Genomic DNA, 21,915 nt, shown 5'->3' on the forward strand with positions numbered 1-21,915 from the left:
CCATCTTGAACAAAGAACATAGTTTAAATGATGTCTGGACCAAGAAAAGTTTTGCAACAGGTCCAGGGTATGATACAAGACATCCTACCTGCCCCTTCGGTCTTATAGCCCAGCAGATCCAATGGTGCTCAAATTATCTGTGGAAAATAAGGATGCTGTAAGAAAGACTATAAACAGCTCCAGCAGAACTGCAGTACTGACCTCTAGACTTCTAGAGAAAAGGCATGCTCATCTCTGTTGATCACTATTCCTATCAGTTCTCCTTTAAAAGGAGTCAGATCCCAGTATGCTCCTGAGCTCTGATAGAGTCTAAGGACTTATGACCTGAGTTATTTTTCATGAACTAGGAATGCTGTATGTCCTCAAAGCCATGATTCTGGACATGCAAAAAATCCCAGTTCATCTTAAAAAGGAATAATTATAATTGAAATTGTGCTTGAGCACTTCAGAAAGGTACAAGTAAATTACATGAGCTGGCAGCTTAAAATCCCAAATTTCCACTCTCATTTCAATGCCATATGTCCTACTATACCTATGGCTTTGTGAGTTCACAATGACCAGGTAACAGAGAAAGAAAAAAACATCTAGCCTAGTTTCTAGATGGGCTTGCATGATATGCCATCTCTGCTACCAATGGACAGTCACTGGATTATAATTCTGCCAAAGAGGACCCCCTACTGCTCTGGCCCGATAAGCTATGAAGTCTTCAAGTATGAAGACTATGCACAGGCTCAGTAACAAGGACTTTCCCTAAGCAAAATTTATTGGCCACCACTCAGTGCTTTTAAATGTCCAGCTTGCCAACAGCAGAAGCCAATGTGGAACCCTTGCTATGGCACCTCACCATGCGAAGCCAGCCTGCTACCTGGTGGCAGACATTATTTTGAACCTCTCTCATTTTGGAGGGGTTACTGATCTGTTTTCACTGGACAAATATGTATTCATCATATCATGCAAGGTTCACTTAGGAAAACAAAAACATGACTCTAAATCACCTTCCAGGTCTTCCCTGAAGGGACAGTAGCCATTTACAAGGGCAATTCTTTTACCTCAGACCTTTCAGAGATAATTAGATATTAACTTTGAGTGCATTCCCTTTACTGGAAACATAAAAACACCATCCAATAGTCAGACTAGGAGGTTACGATAGCCTCATGATAAATGGTATTTTGGCTCCAGTCTGTTTCGCAGTAAACCCAGTGGGTTTGTGGACTCGTTCCCTGGTTACTTCCTCAGTTTCTGACTGTACACCTGGAATAGACATACTAGTCAATTAGTAAAATCTCCTCATTGGCTCACTGTTTTATGAAGTAAGTGCTACTATGGTAGGAAGGATCAAGCAGAAGCCCTAGAAATTAACCTACCAAAAGAGTAAACTAAAAGCAAATCACAGTCCTGTGGGAATTACAGAAATGTGTGCCACAATAAAGTAGTGGAAAGATACAGAGGATAGATATCCATCGCATCCTCATTAATTACCAGTTCAGCCTTTGCAGAAAATTGATGGATCTCACAAAATGACTGTGGATTACTGTAAAATTAGGAAGGTGTGGTCTACAATGGCAACTACTATTTCAGATGGGATATTTGCTTTCACTGCTCTGAGTGCACCACAATCCAAATACTTAGAAATTCCCTTATACATTGTCATGAAATACAATTCATGCTTATGACCAAAGTATGCATTTTACAGTAAAAGAAATATGGTTATGGGCTAACACCCACAGAATTAATGATAGGCCATCCCGCAGAAACAGCTGGCCTGATGGAATAGCAGAATAGCTTATTAAAAAATCAACTGCAGTGTTAGTTTAGAAACACCACCAGTGTTGTTCTCACACAGTCACAGAAACCAAGGGTTCACAGCAACAGATGTAGCCCCTCTAATTATTACATCTCATAACCAACCTGCAAAGAGTTTGCCTCCTGTGCCAGCAACCTTAGGCTCTGCTATTCAATGGCTTAGCTCAAAAGAGAAAGGTGCGTCTATTGTGGCACAGAGGGAAGGCACCATCAGATTAAAACTAAGTCTGACATCTAGTGATTCAGAGATTTTTGTGACTGTTTTGTACTTTTTGACATGGTTGCTGCTAAATGATGGATTTGGAGAGGACCTTCTGGAACCCAGAAAAAAATCTGAGACACCCTTAGTACATCCATGTTAAGTAGTAAATATCAATGGAAAACTATAACAATCCAAGATAGCAGGACGACTAAATACTCAGACCCTTCAGGATTAAAGATATGGGTCCACTCACCACATAAAGAACTCCAGTGAGCACTGGCTAAGCAAAACACAAACCCTGAATGAGAACTAAAAGAAGGAAGAAGTATATCAAGTATATGTCATGGCTGGAAATAAACTATTCAGCTATAAATATTTCTGTCACATACATATTAATTAATGAGTTTTTTTCTAATCCCTCCCCTGGTACTGTGTGTTAGAAGTTCCTCCCCCCATGCCCTGCATCCCTCGCATATCTCCAGCTCCTGCAAGACAGCCTCCTCCTTCACAGTCTTCCTACCTGATGGACCCAGTTCCTCGAGGCTGGTAACAATGCTCTCCCACTGTGCCTCCAACACAAAAAAAGTGTCCTGCCGTTGACAATCTCTGAGTTGTCTTCCTGTCCCCTAGATGACATCTTAGCTCTTCTGTCACCTATGTAATCAATTCCATGTATTAAGGTTATTTTGTTCAAACGATCTAAACTAGTTTTTTCTGACTTAAACCCAAAATGATTTCCTGACTTTGCCTGAATGAAAAGGCAAAATGTCAGAAAAATTCATTAAATAACTGCTTTTAAAATTGCAAAAGTGAATAAAACATTCCTCCTACCCTATTTTTTCTTCACTTTTATACAGAGGACACACGATAAAACTTTTATATGTAGACTAAAACCCAAGAATTGATTGCTAATGAAAGGAGGCAAACTATCTTGAGAGATGCACACTTGCATGTTGAGATTGAAGACAAGAGCAAAGCTTGGAATGACATTAGAGCACCCCTGCCCCTGACACACATGAGATCTGGCACCATACCATAGGAGAGAATGGTAGGATGTGAGGGTGAGGTGTGGGAAAGGAAAGGCAGCCTCTGTCACATATACTATGCTTTAATCCCAAAGTTCCAAAATTTCTCTATTTATTTGGCCACTGTTGGGGCTATGGCCTGCCCAGCCTTCCTGCCTGCTCTGTTCCAATGTCCCTGGCAGCTGATCCTGTCACCCACTTACAGACAGCCCACAGTCACCCTTCACACATTCTTAAATGAAGAAGAAACTCATGCAAGTTTGGAATTTTGATTATGACACAGAGCTGAATATATTTAACTACTGACCTGAAACAGTCATTTCTAAGTATGACTTACTACCTGAAAAAGAATGCCTATGCCACGTCAGAAGATGAAAATGTTTCTCATGACAACCACCACTATCACACCCAGAATCCTTAACTCTGAATTTTTTTTATTATTGCGAGTCTTTTATTTGCTCCCTGACTTACTAGCCTCTGTGGAGATAAAGATTATCCAAACAAGAACATGCACTACTTAGTGACAGCAATGGAGTCATCTACTGCCACTGACTGCATTAGGCAGAAACTCAAATTACAGGCAGGCAGAGAAGTGGGAAAGCTTTATGGTGACAAAAGAGGGTCTGTCCTGATGGGACCTTGGAGACATGGGGAACCTGAGGCAGACTGACTAAAAGAGGGGATTTCCCTCAAATACCATAAACCTAAAAAATTAGTATTGATGATAGAGGAACAGTAAAATAGTAGTCTAAATATCACTAGAAAGTGATTATCAAAGCCTTAGTATAACCTAAAAGCATTTAGTCTATATTTTATTCAAATATTATATATGATACTAGATTCCAATGCATACCTTTGAGGAAGAAAAATGTTATAGATATTAGCTAAGTAAATGATTATTTGAATTCATAAAAATCTGTTGTTCTTATAGCATTACTACACTAAAAAAGTTATATTTGTAAATGCTTTCATTTTTAAATGTCAGATATTTTAGAACTCAAAGGTATTTATAAAAACATTCATTACCTCAGCTAAACTTTTATGCAATTTTCATGACAAGAAACTAAACCCTTCATAGGTTTTGTGTAATTTTCTTTCTTCATTTTTTATCTCTTTGACCAGACATTTTTTTTGCAGTACGCGGGCCTCTCACTGTTGTGGCCTCTCCCGTTGCGGAGCACAGGCTCCGGACGCGCAGGCTCAGCGGCCATGGCTCACGGGCCCAGCCGCTCCACGGCATGTGGGATCTTCCTGGACCGGGGCACGAACCCGTGTCCCCTGCATCGGCAGGCGGACTCTCAACCACTGCGCCACAAGGGAAGCCCCAGACCAGACATTTTTAATACCATTTTTTCTGTAATCACGGAAGATTTTAACTCTCATCCTGATGCACAGCAAAGGCGCTCAGATATAAAGAGATTCTTAAATGGGGTATAATTCTTTCCATTCTTCTTTTTGAAAAGACTAATGAAAGTTTGAAGTTATAGTATGAGAAAATAAATAAGGGATGATCTGATAGTTATTTCTTTTGGACAAAGGTAATTTTAAGCAGAAGAGTGAGCAGGTGAGCAGAAATGGCCATGATTAAGTTTGAGTAAGTGGCAGAGTGATTCACTGAGCTGTCTCTGCCACTAATAAATGTGTGTCCCTCAATTAACTAGTTACTAGTAACATTTAAGAACCTCCATTTTCTATCTATAGACCAAGTGGTTTGGAATACATAACTTCTAAATTACTTTTCCAATATAATAATGATACGAGTCCGTGAATCTGAATATCTGAGAGTTAAGTATGAATTAATGGAAACAAAAATATCATACCTTTGTATTAACTTTCATCTTTGTTTTACGTTTGCTTTGTTCTCTGGCTTCATGAAGACCTTTCTGAGTAGGACCTTCTGGTGCATTTTCCTTTTCACAATTCGGAACAACTATAAGATAATACAGTTTACTCTTAATGTTTATACTGTTTGTAAGAAATATTATAACCAAAAAAAATAAGAAAGCCAAATTCATTATACACGTATTTTTTGAAGTATTAAACTAATAATATTAAAATCATACTAAAATGTATTAAATGAAGTCTCAAATTCATTTCCCAAAAATGCAGGGTGGCATTGCTGCAAGGTTAGTGAAACAGCATTGCGAGCAGTTGAAAAGCATGTGAGCCAATCTCCAGTAACATTATATCTAAATTCCTGTTATCATGAGGTTTCATGTGTTTATAAACAAAAGTTGAAGGGAGTCAAAGGAGAGAATGCTAAGCAATGACAAAATTTCCCAAGTGGAACTGTATAATAAACAAAGAGATTTTTAAATGAATATTGTATTAATAAAATATTCTCTATGCTTCACAATGTTGAGAAAAAAAGAAAAGAAAAAACAGGGTAACATTCCAATACAGTTGTAACATTGGTCCCCACAGTCTCCTGGACATAAAGGAATCATCTGAGGTAAAAAGAAAAGTGACAGGAAAAGTCTGTTACTTTTTCACATCTTTCCATATACATATACATGTTCAGGTATACATAATTTCCCCCTGTATTTCTAAACAGCCAGCTGATTTCAAATAATTAATATGGTTATAATCATTATTAACTCATAATTAAGTGACTAAATGTTCTAATTTATAACATTAATTTATAATAGAGAAAAGATGATGAACACAAAAATATGTGGATGATTTCAATGTCAAGACTCTCAAAGAATCCTGATGTTATAAAGTAAGGAAGCATATGCTAACATTTAGTTTCTTTCCTGATCTAATTTTTTCCTATTCAGTACCAGTTTCAAGGAAGAAAACCATCAAAATAATCCCCACAATAACATAAAAGCCGAATGCTGCATAAGTTAGTACTACATGAAAGTACTTTTAAAACTTCTAACACTAGGGTATCCAGACTGCATGTCCTCGCTCTACGGTGCTACAAGTTAGAGCCCCACAGCATCTGGAAGTCAAAATGTGGAGAAAAGGCAACAACTACAGTTCATTGAGATTAGAGAAAAATTTTCACTTCGAATTCTCTTTTATTGTATTTTCCTCTTCAACAGCCAAGAGTGAAAGCCTGATAATGATAATAATTTAAAATAATAATCATTAGCATTTATGCCTCATTGATGTTTTACTATCTAACAGGTACTGGTCTAAACAATTTACACGTATTATTTCATGAAAACCTGTCATTAACCCTGTGAAGGTCACTACCTTTTGTTCCCTTTTACATATAAGGAGAATTTGTATAGTAATATCTACAGGGAAGAAAGGAGAAAGCAGTAAGGAGAGAAATCCAGGATTCCAGTAGATAATTCTAGGAATACGAGCAGACCTCAGATAGCATGCAAAACATTACTAAGCACCACTTCGTGAAAGAAATAAAATAAAAAGCAAGAAACAAACAAAATGGTAAGGATAAATGAAAGTAAAAAATCAAAAAGGGCTTGGTTTATATATAAGGATATGTAGTTGTTCCATAATCAAAATGAAATTACAAGAATTTATACTTTATAAAAATATTTTAGGAAAAAAATCGACATTTGCAACCAAAACATGAGAATACACATTGCATAGTGTATGTGTAATTGAAAGAAAAGTAACAATTATTTCTCAATGTACCAATAATAAACATGATTCCCACTCTCTATCAGATAAATATCACTTTATACAAAGATTTGTAGAACAAATGAGAGACTCAAACATTGGGTCCTTGTCACATTCATAAAAGTGCATATAATTTTCAAATTCCACATAGTGCTTCTTAATGTTTAGTAACACCCTGGCAAAGTCCATTTCTCCATCACAGGATCCTCATGCTTATCATCTAATGCTTGTTAATGAAAAGGCCTATAGTACTGACTGCTACTATGCAGTTTGCCAAATTTTACTTGGGCACAGTCATTATCTTAAGGAAGATACAATTCCTTAGTAAACATCAAATAAATAAACAAATTTTCACTCATAGAAATTATAGTTATTGTACTCCCAGTGCAAAATTTCACCCATTCAACCATTTCTTCATGTATGCATACATTCAATCAATGTTAACAGAACATGTTCAGGCCCCTGGTTAACTGTCAGATATGCATGAATATATTCATTTAACAAATACGTAAGTACCTATATTGTGCCAGTCCTTAACTCCATTATAGATTAAACACAGCTGAAAAAAGAATTACTTAACTGAAAAAAATGTTCTGAAGAAATTATCCATAGTTTATGACAGGGAGATAAACAGAAAATATCTAAGAGATTAGGAAGCTAAAATGAGATCAAGTACACATCTAATTGGAATTCACAAAAAGGTAACAGAGATAAAGGGAAAGAGGTTATATTTGAAATGATAATATATCTTTCTAAACTAGACCATATACTACATATAGTCATAAGAAAATGACATCTTGTAGTGAAATTCTGAGCAACAAAAAATACCCGATTTAAAAAGCAATTAATTAAACTAAAACCTTTGCTCTACTATATATGACATCTGTTTGTGATGCTGAAGTCAGCTTTCACAGTTTTTCACTTCATAAAACATTTCCAATTTCTAGAAGTTCTTACTGAATTCATAGTTTCCTATCATAAATTACAAGATATCATAAAATACAATTATATGTATTTTTATACCTACTTTGGAAATAGGTATCATTGTATTCAAATTGCAACCTCATATGAAATCAAACATCAGCTAACACAAACATAATAAAAACCAGCACACTGGTAAACTTTCTGAGCTTATATAATTTGCACAAAAAAAGTTTTCTCTCATAATATGTAATACTAAAGTGCTTTCTTTGTAGTTTCTTGTAAATATTTGATACATATTACTTTCCATTACAACACAGAAAAATGTAACAAAACTATCACTTCAAACATCTAGCTGATAATAATTCACTATTTCATAGTTTCTCCTAGGAATTTTTCTATTATTCTACATACCAGACAAGAGTAAATGTAGAATTATAAACCCTTTTCAGGTAAGAAATTTGACTACTAAAACATTAATATTCTCTCTAGGTGGTAGCAATTATGGATAATTTTTAAAACATTTTATCATTTAAAATTTTTCTGTAATAAGCGCATCACTTTGATAGTCAAAAAATATGGTACATTCAAAATTTTTTGATAACTACTCCAAGTGAGTCTAAGTTTTATCTTATTCCTTAAATTCAGATTAAATAACAATTAATTAGTCTTTTTCCCAAAGTTCAGAGTAAATGACAATCAAGTCATTGTTTCCTAACTACAGGGCGAATTACATTTAATCTGAAGAATTTCTACTGCCATACCAACTTCTGTTCAAACTGAACGAAAAATAGGTAGATAAATGACAGACAGATAAAATACTTTAAAAATTAAGCCAAAATGAGAAAATGAAAAGGGAAAGAGTTAAATATATTAAAATAATTGTGAAGGACAGCAGGATTTACGAAGAACCACCAGTTAACCAATAAACCAAGTTCTTTTCAAAGTTGACTAAGTAAGGTTCTAGTTGATCAGCCAATCTGAGTAATAACAGAGATCACACAGCCAAATGCTGGCATGCCACAAGGAACTTAGGAAAAGGAACTGCAAGTCCTTTATCTAAAACTAGAAGGCATGTTTATAAGGAGCACAAAATTATTCAGTACGGAATTTAAGGAATAACTTTTATTCAGGTAACTGAGACTATGAAACTAAAAAAGAAAACCTGTTTTCTTCATGTTGGGCTTGAATTTATTTCTTTTGATCAAAAGTCACTTCAAAACATCACAGATAAAAATGTAATTACAAACTTGATCTTCAAAGTAACTTATAAATGTCAGCTTAGAAAAACATGTAATATATTCATTTATAAATTAGATTAAATACCAGGAGATAATTTCATAAAGGAGTTATCTATAAACCATTATTTTATTTTAATAGAGATGTCAAGGATAAATAAATAAAATCATAAGCTCTTATAAGTAGAATGTAACATTTAGAGATTAACTGATGCAAGCATCAATTCAATGCACAGTTCAACCTTTATGCCATCTTATATTTATTGTTTTTCACAGTCTTTATTCAACTTGAGAGTTAGAGTTCCTGAAATTATGGTAGTTTCACATATCATATTTATATCTGATTGTATTCTTCTTAAAAGTTATATATATATGAAAAAAATTTTTGATGTAAACAGAAATAAATATTCTTTGAAAAAAATGCAGTAAGGAAAAAATGAAGAAATAATCGCATTACCCAAATAAAATTATGTAAACATTTTCGAGTTTCATATATTTAACAGACATGATCTTATACTACATGTTTTTATTTCTTAACATTAATATTTTAATATGAACATTTTTTATGTGTGATTTTTAAAGACTTTCTAGTATTGTATGATCAACTATATTGAAACATTCACTTGTGATTAAAGATTAAGACTGCTTGTATAGTTTTGTTACTATAAATATGAGTGCAATAAACATCCCTGTGCATAGACTCTCTAGGCATCACTGAGCATAACTGATATTTCTTTAATATAAAATATTAGGAAAGGAACTACTGAATCAAGGCTGAGAAAAAGTTTTTGAATATGAGAATGCTACACATTTCTTTTAAGCCTTAATCAATCAGAGAACACAATGAACAGTCATCTGGAAATACCAGAATGTTATTTTTATTAAAAATTCACCATTTTGCAGTCTCTCTACATTTTAGAGCTTCCCATCATTCTTTTCTAAGTCAACATTATTGAGGTATAATTTACATAAAATAAAATGCATACATTTTAAGTGTAGAGTTCGGTAAGTTTGGACAAAGATAAGTAGGCATATAACCAACCACCTATATCTTCAAATCAAGATATAGAACATTTGCACTACCTCCCAAATTATTATTTTCTTATCCTTTACATACCTTACATACCTTATAGAGCATTATTTTACAAGGCTATAATTTTAGTTTTTATCAGTCACTTTCCTTTTAAGAAAATTAAGAAGAGGAAATCTTAACGTTTACATTAACCAGAATTTAACATTTCTAAATCTCTGTACAGTATTCAATTCTGCAGATCTAAGTTTCTTCTGGCTTACTTTTCTTTTGGCCCAAAGAAAATAGTTTAGCATTTCCTGTACTTTAGAATGGCTTGCAACAAAATCTCTCAGCTTCATTTGTATTGAAATGTTTATATTTCATTCTAATTTCTGAAAGATATTTTTATTGAATATAGAATTCTGAATTAAATTTTTCTACATTTTAAACATGTCATTTCATTGTTTCTAGCCGCCAATATTTCTGATGAGAAATAAGCCTTTATTTGCATTATTGTTTCCCTATAGGTAACGTGTTTTTTCTCTCTTGCTGATTTCAAGATTTTCTCACATAAATTTTGAGTATGATGCATCCAGGCATGATTTCTTTGTGTTTATAGTTAGTTGCTTTTTTTGGATCTGTGAGTATATGCTTTACATCAAGTTTGGAAAATTTTAGGTCATCTTTTGTTTAAATATTTTTATGCCCCATTCTCATTTTTTTTCCTTTGGGACTCCAATTACTTGTATGTTAAACAGGCTCCTTCATTTTTTTTCTCTTTCTTCTTTAGAATAGATGATTTTTATTGATGGCTCTTAAAATTCACTGACACTTCCATCATCTCCAATCTATTGTGAAGTATAAAATTTTGATTTTAGTTATTGTATTTTTCAGTAAGAGATTTCTATTTCCTTTTTTTTTTGAGTTTCCATTTATCTGCCAAGATTCTCTACCACTTCATTTATAATGTAATATTTTCCTTTAAGTCCTTGATCATATTAAAAAATAGTTGCTTTAGCATTTTTATCTGCTAAATCCAACACCTGGGCCATCTGAATATAGGTTTCCATTTATTGTTTCTGTCTTGATTGTGGATCACATTTTCCAATTTCTATAACATAACTAGAAAAATTTAATTATACACTGAGCAGTATAAAGGTAGATTATTAAACTCTGGACAATTATCTTCCTCTGAAAGGTACTGATTTCTGTTCTAGTAAGCAGTTTAATTTTTTGATGATCACCTTGAATTCCAGGCTTAATTTTATGTTCTGTTCGAGTGGATCCATGGAAAGCCCTAAATATTCCCCAAGGTTCTCTAACTTGGCAAAATTCAAACTCTAAACTCTGTTTCCCCTAGGAATCCTGTGTAAGCTTTCTTTTTGGTTTTATAGGGTGGGTACAGTATGGTTAATGTTAATATGGTGTCACCAAGGTGTTGAAGAGGTCTTTCAATCCAGGCCTGGCCAGAACGCCAATATATCCCATCACTGCTTGACAATTAGAATCCCTGGTCCCCTCTTTTTGTTTTGTTTTTTCTGTTTTTTACTGGTTTTAATTTTGATTGTAGTTGATTTACAATGTTGTGTTAATTTCAGGTGTACAGCAAAGTGAATCAGTTATATATATACATATATCCACTCTTATTTGGATTATTTTCCCATATAGGCCATTACAGAGTACTGAGTAGAGTTCCCTGCGTCACACAGTAATTACTTATTAGTTATTTTATATATAGTAGTGTGTATATGTCAATCTCAATCTCCAAATTTATCGTCCCTCTCATACCCCCTGGTAACCATAAGTTTGTTTTCTATATCTGTAACTCTATTTGTGTTTTGTAGATAAGTTCATTTGTACCCTTTTTTTAGATTCCACATATAAGCGATATAATATGATATTTGTCTTTCTCTGTCTGACTTACTTCACTCAGTATGACAATCTCTAGAATAGCCAAAGGAATCTTGAGAAAGAAAAATGGCGCTGGAGGAATCAGGCTCCCTGACTTCAGACTTTACTACAAAGCTACAGTAATCAAAACAGTATGGTACTGGCACAAAAGAGAACTATAGATCACTGGTCCCCTCTGAATCCTAAAGAGTCTTTTCTCTCTGGCAAATCTCAGGTAGTCTTGCATGTGTAGCCCAGCCATCATCTAAGGACTTATAGTACACTCTCTCACAAACCAGGCCACTGTTCATTGCAGCACCCTCTTATCTGGTGCCCTTTCCTACAGATTCTAGATGCTTCAACAACTTATGAACTATAGTCTGCCTTTTCAGTTCAAACAGGACTGCCATGCTCTTCTTGACCTCCATCGCCATAGAGTTTGGTTTGGAAATTTTCCCAGACAAAAAGTCATGATGATGGTGAAGCTCAACTTACAAATTTTCCTTCTATCATTTGCCTTCTGTGACTTGTGATGTTTTCCAATGCCTAAAAATAGTTGCCTCAAATATAAGGTTAAGAAGTCACCCTATCAGCATTTTGAGTTCTGATAGGATTGAAAAATCACCAACCTATAATAAATTACAGTTTTATTATATTTCACTTTTACCTGTAATTTCAGGAGCATGGAAACTCTGCCCTATTTCCATACGCTTCAGTGTTTCTTGAAGTCCAGAAATCTAAAAAGTAAAATCCAAAGATATGAGGTTATATACTAAATAACTCAAAAAATGGGTTAAAATACAATGTTTAAATATTGATTACAAAATATAGAAAATATTAATTTCTCTTGGATTAATTCTTATGTATTTTAAAAATTTAAACATTAATTGTAACAAAAGAAAACACAATTTTATTAAGTTTAAATTCAATTCCATGGCAAGTATTAAGTATCTATTATGGGTAAACGCCTGAAACATTTATTTCACAGCATAGTTTCCTGAGACAACAATACCCATTGCACACTTTTAATGATAATTATTCAGGTGTCTACTTTGAGAGTTTTCTCCTCTGTTGAAATTGCTTCACAACAGCCTAATTCATCTTTATGTCCATAAAAGATGAGGTAAGTATTACTTGGGAAGTAAAATATGAAGAGACTGTTGTTATCCTAAAACTCTTAACTCATCTTCCACCCACAAACTTACTCCTTGTTTTATTTAATTTGTTAGTTTGGTGGCATACCATTTACTGATATTTCCTGAAAAACAGACTTAAATTAAAAATTCAACCTTAAAAAGCTATCTCATCCCTTATATGATTATACCAACACAAAATATCATCTATTTAATTATATACAGATACACACATTTTTCTACTATCATTGAGTAGCAACATTTCCTTATTAATGGAAAATAGCAGATAATAATTTGTAATCTATGGATTAGTGCTCATGAAATGCCTGGGTGGGAAAAAAAAGTAAAAATTTTATATCTATTTTTGGATGCCAAATGGATTATAAAATTTTTTAACGAATTTCTTATTTAGTATAGTGTAAAATTTACATAAAAGTTGCAAATATGGTACAGAGAGTTCCTGTATACCCTGTTTCCCCTGTTAATGCCATGCATTACCATGGTACATCATCAGGCTCAACATCCAAACCAAATTTGGTTGGTGGTCCATCTATAGCTGCCCACAATAGTTCCTTTGTCCTTTGACATACTCCATTATCATATTGGGTATTTCCTTCCTCCCTTCCTTCCTTCCTTCCTTCTTTCCTTCCTTCCTTGTTTTCTTTTTTACATTATGAACATTTCCTAATTTCTAGCACAACGTGATGCCCCAAATGCTCTCCCGGGCTCATCTTGTATTTTCCTTACCCAGACTACACTCAGCCACTTCTCCAAGGAGCACTAACTACTTCCTCTTATTGGAGAATAGTATTAGAAATTGATATTGGGCACTGGATATACTTGTTGCTACTGCAGTGTCATTACTTCTAGACCCTCTCAGCAGACAGACCTAGAAATACATACATATATATGTATGTATCTTTTAGAATTTATCCTAAATTGAACCCCATGATCCAAAAACAATAAAATGTAATCTATTATACATATATATATATTCTAACAAATAAATTATATTTTATCTTTTTTGAAACATGGGGCTCTAATTCAGAATTTTGGACATTTTCAGTAATTCTGTAAAGTTGAAACTAATTAAATTATAGATGTTTCCATAAGACTTAAATAAATTTAAAAGTTGGGGACTTCCCTGGTGGCCCAGTGGTAAAGAATCCACCTTCCAATGCGTGGGACTCAGGTTTGATCCCCGGTCGGGGAACTAAGATCCCACATGCCTCGGGGCAACTAAGCCTGCGTGCCGCAACCAGAGAGTCCACGCACTCTGCAGCCCAGGCGCCACAACCAGAGAGAAGCCCACGTGCCTCATTGAAGAACCTGTGCGCCACAACGAAAGATGCTGCATGCTGCAAAAAAGATCCTGCGTGTCGCAACAAAGATCCTGCGTGTCGCAACTAAGACCTGACACAGCCAAAAATAAATTAAATAAATAAATAAATAAAATATTTTTCAAAGATAAATAAAAGTTACATTGTTTATTATCTATCAAAAGAATTTATAAACACATACTTATTAGATTTTTGTCATCTCACAGTACATTTTCACTCTTATATACAAACTAAATAGCATTAAAAATTCTAAAAACTAACCCTTCTTCATGCAAAGTATTTGAGAAGTCTATATGTTAAGAGAAACACAGTAAGCTAAATGGTCATTAAGATAAGGTTTTTAAGGAAATGATAAGGAAATGACAATGAATGAGAGTCAGGACAATGAGGTCCAGATGTTAAGGATCTCACAGAAGGTGTAGCAGAGGCCATGGAATAAGCAAGGTATATTAGGTTCACACTCAAAAGAACCACCCAGAACCATGTACCTAAACACCAGGAATATAACCAAACCAGTCACACTACACTAGAAAGTGAAGGCCGAAAGGATAGCATGTAGACTTTGGGCCAGTGGACACATACGGGTCTCTTGTACTAGGAGCCATCTGGGAAGAGTGAGAAGAAAAGGATGCTATTTGATGACAGAAAATTAACACTGACAGATATGTTTTAGCTAAACAATCAGTTAATATAACATTCAAACACCCTGTGTTAAACTCAAAGAGACCGTTTTAACCCAGAAAGATCTGGATAGTCTTTAATAGCAGGTTATGTTTTATTTTGCCTTCAGCAGGAGTAGGGGTTCAAAGACAAAGTAAGTTGTAGATAATGAAGATACAGTTCTTTACATATCTGAATGGTAGTGTGTAAAATTCAACCCTTCCTCATAGAGAGAATGATTTTCATTTTCAAACATGTTTTCATTTTAGATACATATCAATCATAAGGCAAGTAATTTTATCTTTGTTTAATGAATGAGAAAAGAGACATATATGTAAAGTTACCTGAATGTTCACATGGCTACTTTGTAGCACAGCTGGGACTGACTCCAATCACTCCTAATCCTTAGCTCTTGTAACCAAACCAGTGATGAGCAATCTGAAACCCAAAGACTGTATATGGCCTAAATATGTCCTTAATATGGCCTTTGATCTAACCTCATGTTAGAGATAGGGGAACTGATGGCCATTCCAGGAAGATAACTTAGCCCTAATCACACTGATATTGCCTGGAAGATCTAGTCCAGTGATAGATAGATGGCAGATGTAGAAATCAACAACCTGTAGGGGAGTGTAGGCACTTGCCATCATGGATGCCTGGAAGGCCCTGATATCCCTGAATATTGAAACTTAGTCTGAGTGGTCTGTCAGAGACACCAAAGTATACGTGGTCACTTGGGAATGTATGGCCAGGGGACTGATGGATTCCTCCTGAGAGAAGAGTAATAGGGAGATGTGCATGAAAACAAGGGGAAAAGGAGAGTAAGATGAGGAGCAAAAGTCTAAGTTGTTTTGTGGCAGGAAAAGAAGCAGGAGCAACCTGAATCTAGCTCACAGTGTTCCAGGTTGTAGAACTGTCTCTTGTTGGGAGGCTGTGGGGACAGGTTAGATGAAAAAGAGCAAAGAGATGAAATTCTGAAGGTTTGACAATACAGTACCATAAAAATGTAAACTATTATTAAACTATTTTTATGCAATATTACCATTAATGCAATTCATACATTCAAGAATACACAATTAAATTTCAAGCACAAAGAAACACGAAGGGTTTCCCTGGTGGCGCAGTGGTTGGGAGTCCGCCTGCCGATGCAAGGGACACGGGTTCGTGCCCCAGTCCAGGAAGATCCCACATGCTGCGGAGCGGCTGGGCCCATGAGCCATGGCCACTGAGCCTGCGTGTCCGGAGCCTGTGCTCCGCAACGGGAGAGGCCACAGCAGTGAGAGGCCCGCGTACCGCAAAAAAAAAAAAAGAAACAAGGAGACAAGTGATGTTTTTATTGTAGTAGCTGAAGATTATACTCAAGAAAAGACAATATACAGTTGATTAAAGTATGTCTTAATAAAATCATTCACACTTTTGTAACCATCGTGCAAGCTTCTGTAGCTTCTGAAAGTTTGACCAAAAATTAAAATCTCCAGAAAACAATAAAAGAATGTTAAGCATAGTAGCAGTTTTATATTTTCTAATAAAGTGTTACATATTTTTAATGTGGCCAAGAAACATTTTGTTTTATTTTTCTTGAATTCTATACTAGAGATTCCTCACCACTACCCCAGGCCTAGGCCTATACAAAAACCCTGCAAGAAGAATGAAAAAGGGTGTCAACAGCAAAAATGACTGAAAATTGCGTCAGTAACTAGGTGTTTCAAATATTCATTTGGGGGTAAATTGCATGGACTTTCTATTCATTATCTCATCTAAGTTTCACAACAATATTAAAAGATAGGTCATTGTGGTTATACTTTATGTATGAGAAATCTGAGTTTAAAGTGTTTAGGTAAGGTCCAGGTTTATAGCTGTCAAAGCTGGCATTTAAAACCCAGCTTAAATGTTGTTATGTTTTAATGGCTGAGTTTTTCTCTGTAACTATATTTTAATAATCTCCTAAAAAGTTATATTTTAATTAAATAGTTTTAATTCAATAATAATCTTTTTAGTTTTAAAATGGATATAATACTTCTCCTGGATGTTTCCAAATTAATCTTTTTTACAGCATGACAATTGGGGGAAATCTTTTAAAATTTAACTCAGAAACAAAACCAATATTTCTAATAATGTTATAAAAACTAAATGGTTAAAAATCATTTTCAGGTAGCTTGGATGGTCTCTTTACCTGTCCCACTGCTCTGTCTCTTTCCAAAGAGGTCAGCATTTTCTGCTTCAGTAAAGCGTGGTGCTTCTCATATAATACTCTTATAGTTGGTTCATAAGATGCGTAATGTAACTTCAACCTATGAAAAATAAAGGGCATCTTAAAGGGTAATTGAGTTAAATCAGTGATTCCATATAACACCTAAATCTTTTTTCTATTTTTTTTCATTGGAATAAGAAATGAATTAACCATATAAAGGTCAACACAACAGAGCCAAGAAGTTCAAGAACTACTATTTGGCATACAACTTCCCTGCAACCTAGGTGGAGGTGGAAAAGTCACATTTCTCTTGGGTTAACTAGTTCTCTGTTTACTTTTGTTGTATTCAAGTATGCACCCAGAAGTTGCTGCTATTCATTGACAGAAAACAAAATTGCAGTTTCTTTAATTAGAAACAATTTTCAAAAAGACAAGGGCTACAAACAATAGATGATTAAACAGAAAGGGTGTCATTCACATCAAAATTAAGGATGGTCTTGAAAACAAGTATGAATAACCTCATATTAAGAAAATTAAGTATAAAATATTTAGATATCTCAATTCATCTCAACGTATGATATAAATTTTAAGAATCTGTTTTATTTGAAAACGCTTTCAAAATATTTTTTCACTTTTATGAAGCGTGATTTACATGGAGTGAAATATATAGACCTTAAGTATTACAGTTTTCATGCATGCCCAGGTAGTCCACATTGTCATCAAAATATAGAGCATTTCTAACATTTCAGGAGATTCTAGACATTCATATACTTGGAATCATAGAACATGTTCTCTTCAGAAACTGGCTTATTTCACTCAGCATAATTTTTTTTTAGATCCTTCCATGTTGTTGTATATATCAGTAATTCATTCCTTTTTATTGTGAGTACTATTCCTTTGTATGTATATTCTACAATGTGTTTATCCAATATTATGCTGATGAAGAACTGAGTTATTTTCAGTTTGGGACTATTATGAATAAGGTTTCTATGAAAATTCTTATACAAGTCATATAAGAAACCATACCTAGGAGTATTTCTCTTAGAAACCATACCTAGGAGTTGAATTGCTGGGTCGTAGTTTCTCTTAGAAACCATACCTAGGAGTTGAATTGCTGTGTCGTAGTTTATACTTCCAACAGCAATATATGAGACTCCTGGTTACTTCACCTCTTTGCCAACATTTGGTGATAATTAGTATATCTAGGGTTTGACAATTTTATTATCAATTTTGCCAGTTTTGTTATATTTTTATACAACCAATATATGATTTTGTTGAATTTTTCTTATGTTTATAACTTTGCTAGTTTATTGGTTTCTGATCTTCTTTTTCTTTCTTTGTATTTAATTGTTCTTTTTTGAGCTTCTAAGGTACAAGATTAGACCATTAGTTTAAATATTTCTTCTTTTCTAATATAAGCTATCAATTTCACTTTATGCACTGCTTTGGCTGAATCCCACAAATTTTAATGTTACATTTTAAATCATTCAGTTCAAAATATTTTCTCATTTCCTTCTTTGATTCATGGGTGATTTAGAAATATGTTACTTAATTTCCAGTTATTTGGAAATTTTCCAGAGCTTTTTGTCATTGATTTTTAATTTAATTTGATTGAGGTCAGAGATACTTTGTACGGATATCAGTTCTTTGAAATTTATAGAGATTTTTTTTATGGCTCAGCATATGACCTATTTTGGTGAGCATTCCATAGGCACTTGAAAAGTCCAAAGTATTGACAGAATTCAAGAAATATCAATTATGCACAATTAATTTGTCCTATTCTGTCAACTTGAGAATTTTTTCCTATTTTTCTAATAATTGCTACAAGAGGAATGTTAAAATCTCCAATTATAACTATGGAAATATCTATTTTTCCCTTCTGCTTTATCAGGTTTTGCTTCATATATTTTCAAGTCTTATATTAGAATCATGCACATTATATCTTTCTGATGAACTGACTCTCATCAATATGAAATGACTTCTTTTTCTCTGGTTCTCAGGATGTCCCTGACAATGCTGTTTCTGTAGTGCTCCTCCTCAGGCCCTATGGGCTTGCAGAGGTGGCCCTCCTGCCCTAGAAAGAGCTAACACTTCAGCTGTGCTGCAAGCTGCTGCAGAGGCCTTTCGAAGTTTACCTTTAAGCTTTTTATAGGGCAAGTCTAAAATAGTTCCTTCTCCAAGACTAGAATAGCTCAGCTCCTATGGCAGGGTTTATCAAGGGTCTTAACTGAGTACTCAGAGTATTCAGTGAGCTTTCTCCATTGTAGCTGGTCAGAACTCCTACATCTGCAATCTCTGGAATCTCCATTTGGCACACAGTTGCCCAGGAGCTGTTCTTTGCAGGCTTCATGTTCTGTTACCATGTACTTCCACAACTTAGTATCTGGTCAAAGACTAAAAGGAACCACTACAGATATTTCTCAAGTACCTTTTCATGTACCTCCCTCCTTTTGTGCACCCTGTCCTGCAAATTCTAGCTCTCTCAGCAGCCCTGAACTCTGACCTCTGCCTCGTCAGCTCATCAAGACTACCGTGGTCTGTGTGGGTCCCACCTTGTCATACTATTTTCTGAAAAGTGACTCCAGACAGAAATCTGGGCTGATCATGCTACTCACTTTGTGTATTTCCCTCCTCTTAGACATCCCAGTTCTACTCTACAAAACAACACCAAAAATTCTGTCCAGTTTTGTAGTTCATTACAGTGGACAGCTAGTCCAGTACCAGCTGGAGAGCTAGCTTTATACCAGTTATTCTTATATGACTCAAAGCAGAAGTCTCCCAAAATAATTTTACATTTGTTTTTATTAAAAACTTAAAACAGTAGTCCTCATTTTATAAAATATTTTCATGAATATATTTATGAAAGCCATTGATTTATAAATCATATTTCTCAACATAATTTTGATTATACTTCATTGATGACAGTAATAAAACCTAAGCATTAAAGTTATGATATATATTTATATTATATTATATATAATAATATGTATTTTATATATGTTATACTTAGTGTGTATTAATTCAGTCACACTCAGCAAAGCAAGGGAGAGTAATAAAATAAAAGATATAAGTAGTATATATAATTTCATCCCCTATTCTACTTAATGTACTTAGCATATATACATTTTGCTATATACTATAAACTTCTAGGGACATTTATACATTTGTAAACACACATTCAGGTACAGAGGTATATACACAAAACGTTGTGTGCTGAGTTTGTGGGCAACTGAAGTAAAAACATTATTGATGATTTTGGCATCTACTCATTCATGAGACATGACTGGATTATCCTCTGTGCAAAGAATTAGCAACACATAAATACCAATAAGATATAACAAGGAAACATTCACAGAAATCTTCTGTTTAATCAGACTAAAAAAGTGTGACTGTTTCATAAATTCCATAAGAACCTCATAATGCATCCACTTATAAGTTCTAAATGTTGGTATTAAAAATTCTGAAAATAAGTACATTCATAATAAGTCACTCATGTTAAACAGGAAATTCTGAAAAATTGAGAGGTAAAAGCAACAAATTACAACTTAGTTGAACAATTTAGAGAAAACATTAAGGTTAACTTTTTGTGGTTTATGATAAAAAGACACATCATTGAAATATTTGGGTAAAATATGACACAGAGAACTCAGACCCTAACTTATCCTGGAATCAAAAACCCTCTTCTCTATAGCTGATTTATTATGCAACGGCGCAATTACAAGATAAGGTGTTCACTGCTGACTGATTAACTTCACTGGTGATTGATTAGCTTCATGACTAGTTTTTTGGGGACTCTCAGTTCATCAATGAAATTTTGTTTTAGGTCCTTAGAAAAAATATATTAGTGATTTATCCAGATGGTTCAATGGAGACATTATTCTTACTGATTAAATATGGAAATAAAGGCTATCTGAATATACACTAAGTGTAGTTATATTCCAATGTAATGTGGATTTCTTCACTGGGGCCCCTAAGGATTACAAAAAGTATAATCTGAAAATGCTGAATTTTTACATGAAATAAATTATAATAGTATTCTCTTTAAACATTTTAGGAAATTTAACAAGTATGATATATTTTACACATAGGCTCGAAGTCTCAAAAAAATAATTTAAAACAAAAACTCAAACAACAATTTACCATGAATACAACATCAGCAACAGTGAACAATCATATTTCAGCTGCCACAGCTGGATACCAAGGTGCTCTGAGACTGTCATCAACCCAAGTAACTGAAGTACTGAAGCCTGCCTGTATCAGCACAGAGGGTGAGAATGGACTCAAACCTGAGATCTTTCCCATGAAGAATGTACTGTGATTCAAACTCACGAATGTGTATGTGTATGTATGCACACACACACACACACAAAACTACTAAAATACCTTTGGGCTTTTCCTCTGGGCAAATGGGTACCTCACCCTGATGAAGGCACAGCAATTAGTTATCTTTGTACAAGAAAAAGCTTCGCTACCTTTATAGACTTCTACATGACTTCAGAAGAGCCACAGGCCTCTTTATTGTCCTGAGAGTAAAATAATTCCCAAATATAAAAGATATAAAATTAACTCCCAAATATTAAAATATAAAAATTTTTAAAACAAAATACAATATACAGTTCTAAAAAGAGACCTGTATAAAAATGCAAAAGGGAAATCTACGTGAAATAGTATATATTTAGCACATACTTTCAGTGTTAGGGTATGTGCAAAGTACTTACTATCTATTATGTTCCAGACACTATATTAGGTACTTTTATTATGACAGTTTTTACAGATAAGAAACAGAATTACAATGAACACACAAAGGTAAGTAGTGGAGCCAGGCTTCCAATGTTTATGTGACTCCAAAATCCAAGCTCTTTCCATTACATTGTACTACTTCTCAATTAATGTTATTGTTAAG

At 34.2% G+C, this 21,915-nt stretch overlaps 1 protein-coding gene across 2 annotated transcripts in view; it reads right to left on the reverse strand.

Moving 5' to 3' along the window:
* Positions 1-21,915, reverse strand: part of SPAG16 (sperm associated antigen 16) — an 885,872-nt gene that overhangs the window by 822,627 nt on the left and 41,330 nt on the right. Inside the window, exons 7-9 of one of the 2 annotated variants that reach the window (XM_060301455.2) lie at positions 16,995-17,112; positions 12,356-12,425; positions 4,851-4,960 (exon numbers count right to left, since the gene is read on the reverse strand). In XM_060301455.2, coding sequence (XP_060157438.1) covers positions 4,851-4,960; positions 12,356-12,425; positions 16,995-17,112 — 298 coding nt within the window. The remainder of the gene's footprint in view (positions 1-4,850; positions 4,961-12,355; positions 12,426-16,994; positions 17,113-21,915) is intronic. The other variant, XM_060301456.2, reaches the window with a different exon arrangement.

Source organism: Globicephala melas, chromosome 7 (genome assembly GCF_963455315.2).
Source record: "Globicephala melas chromosome 7, mGloMel1.2, whole genome shotgun sequence".
Classification (NCBI taxonomy): domain Eukaryota; kingdom Metazoa; phylum Chordata; class Mammalia; order Artiodactyla; family Delphinidae; genus Globicephala; species Globicephala melas.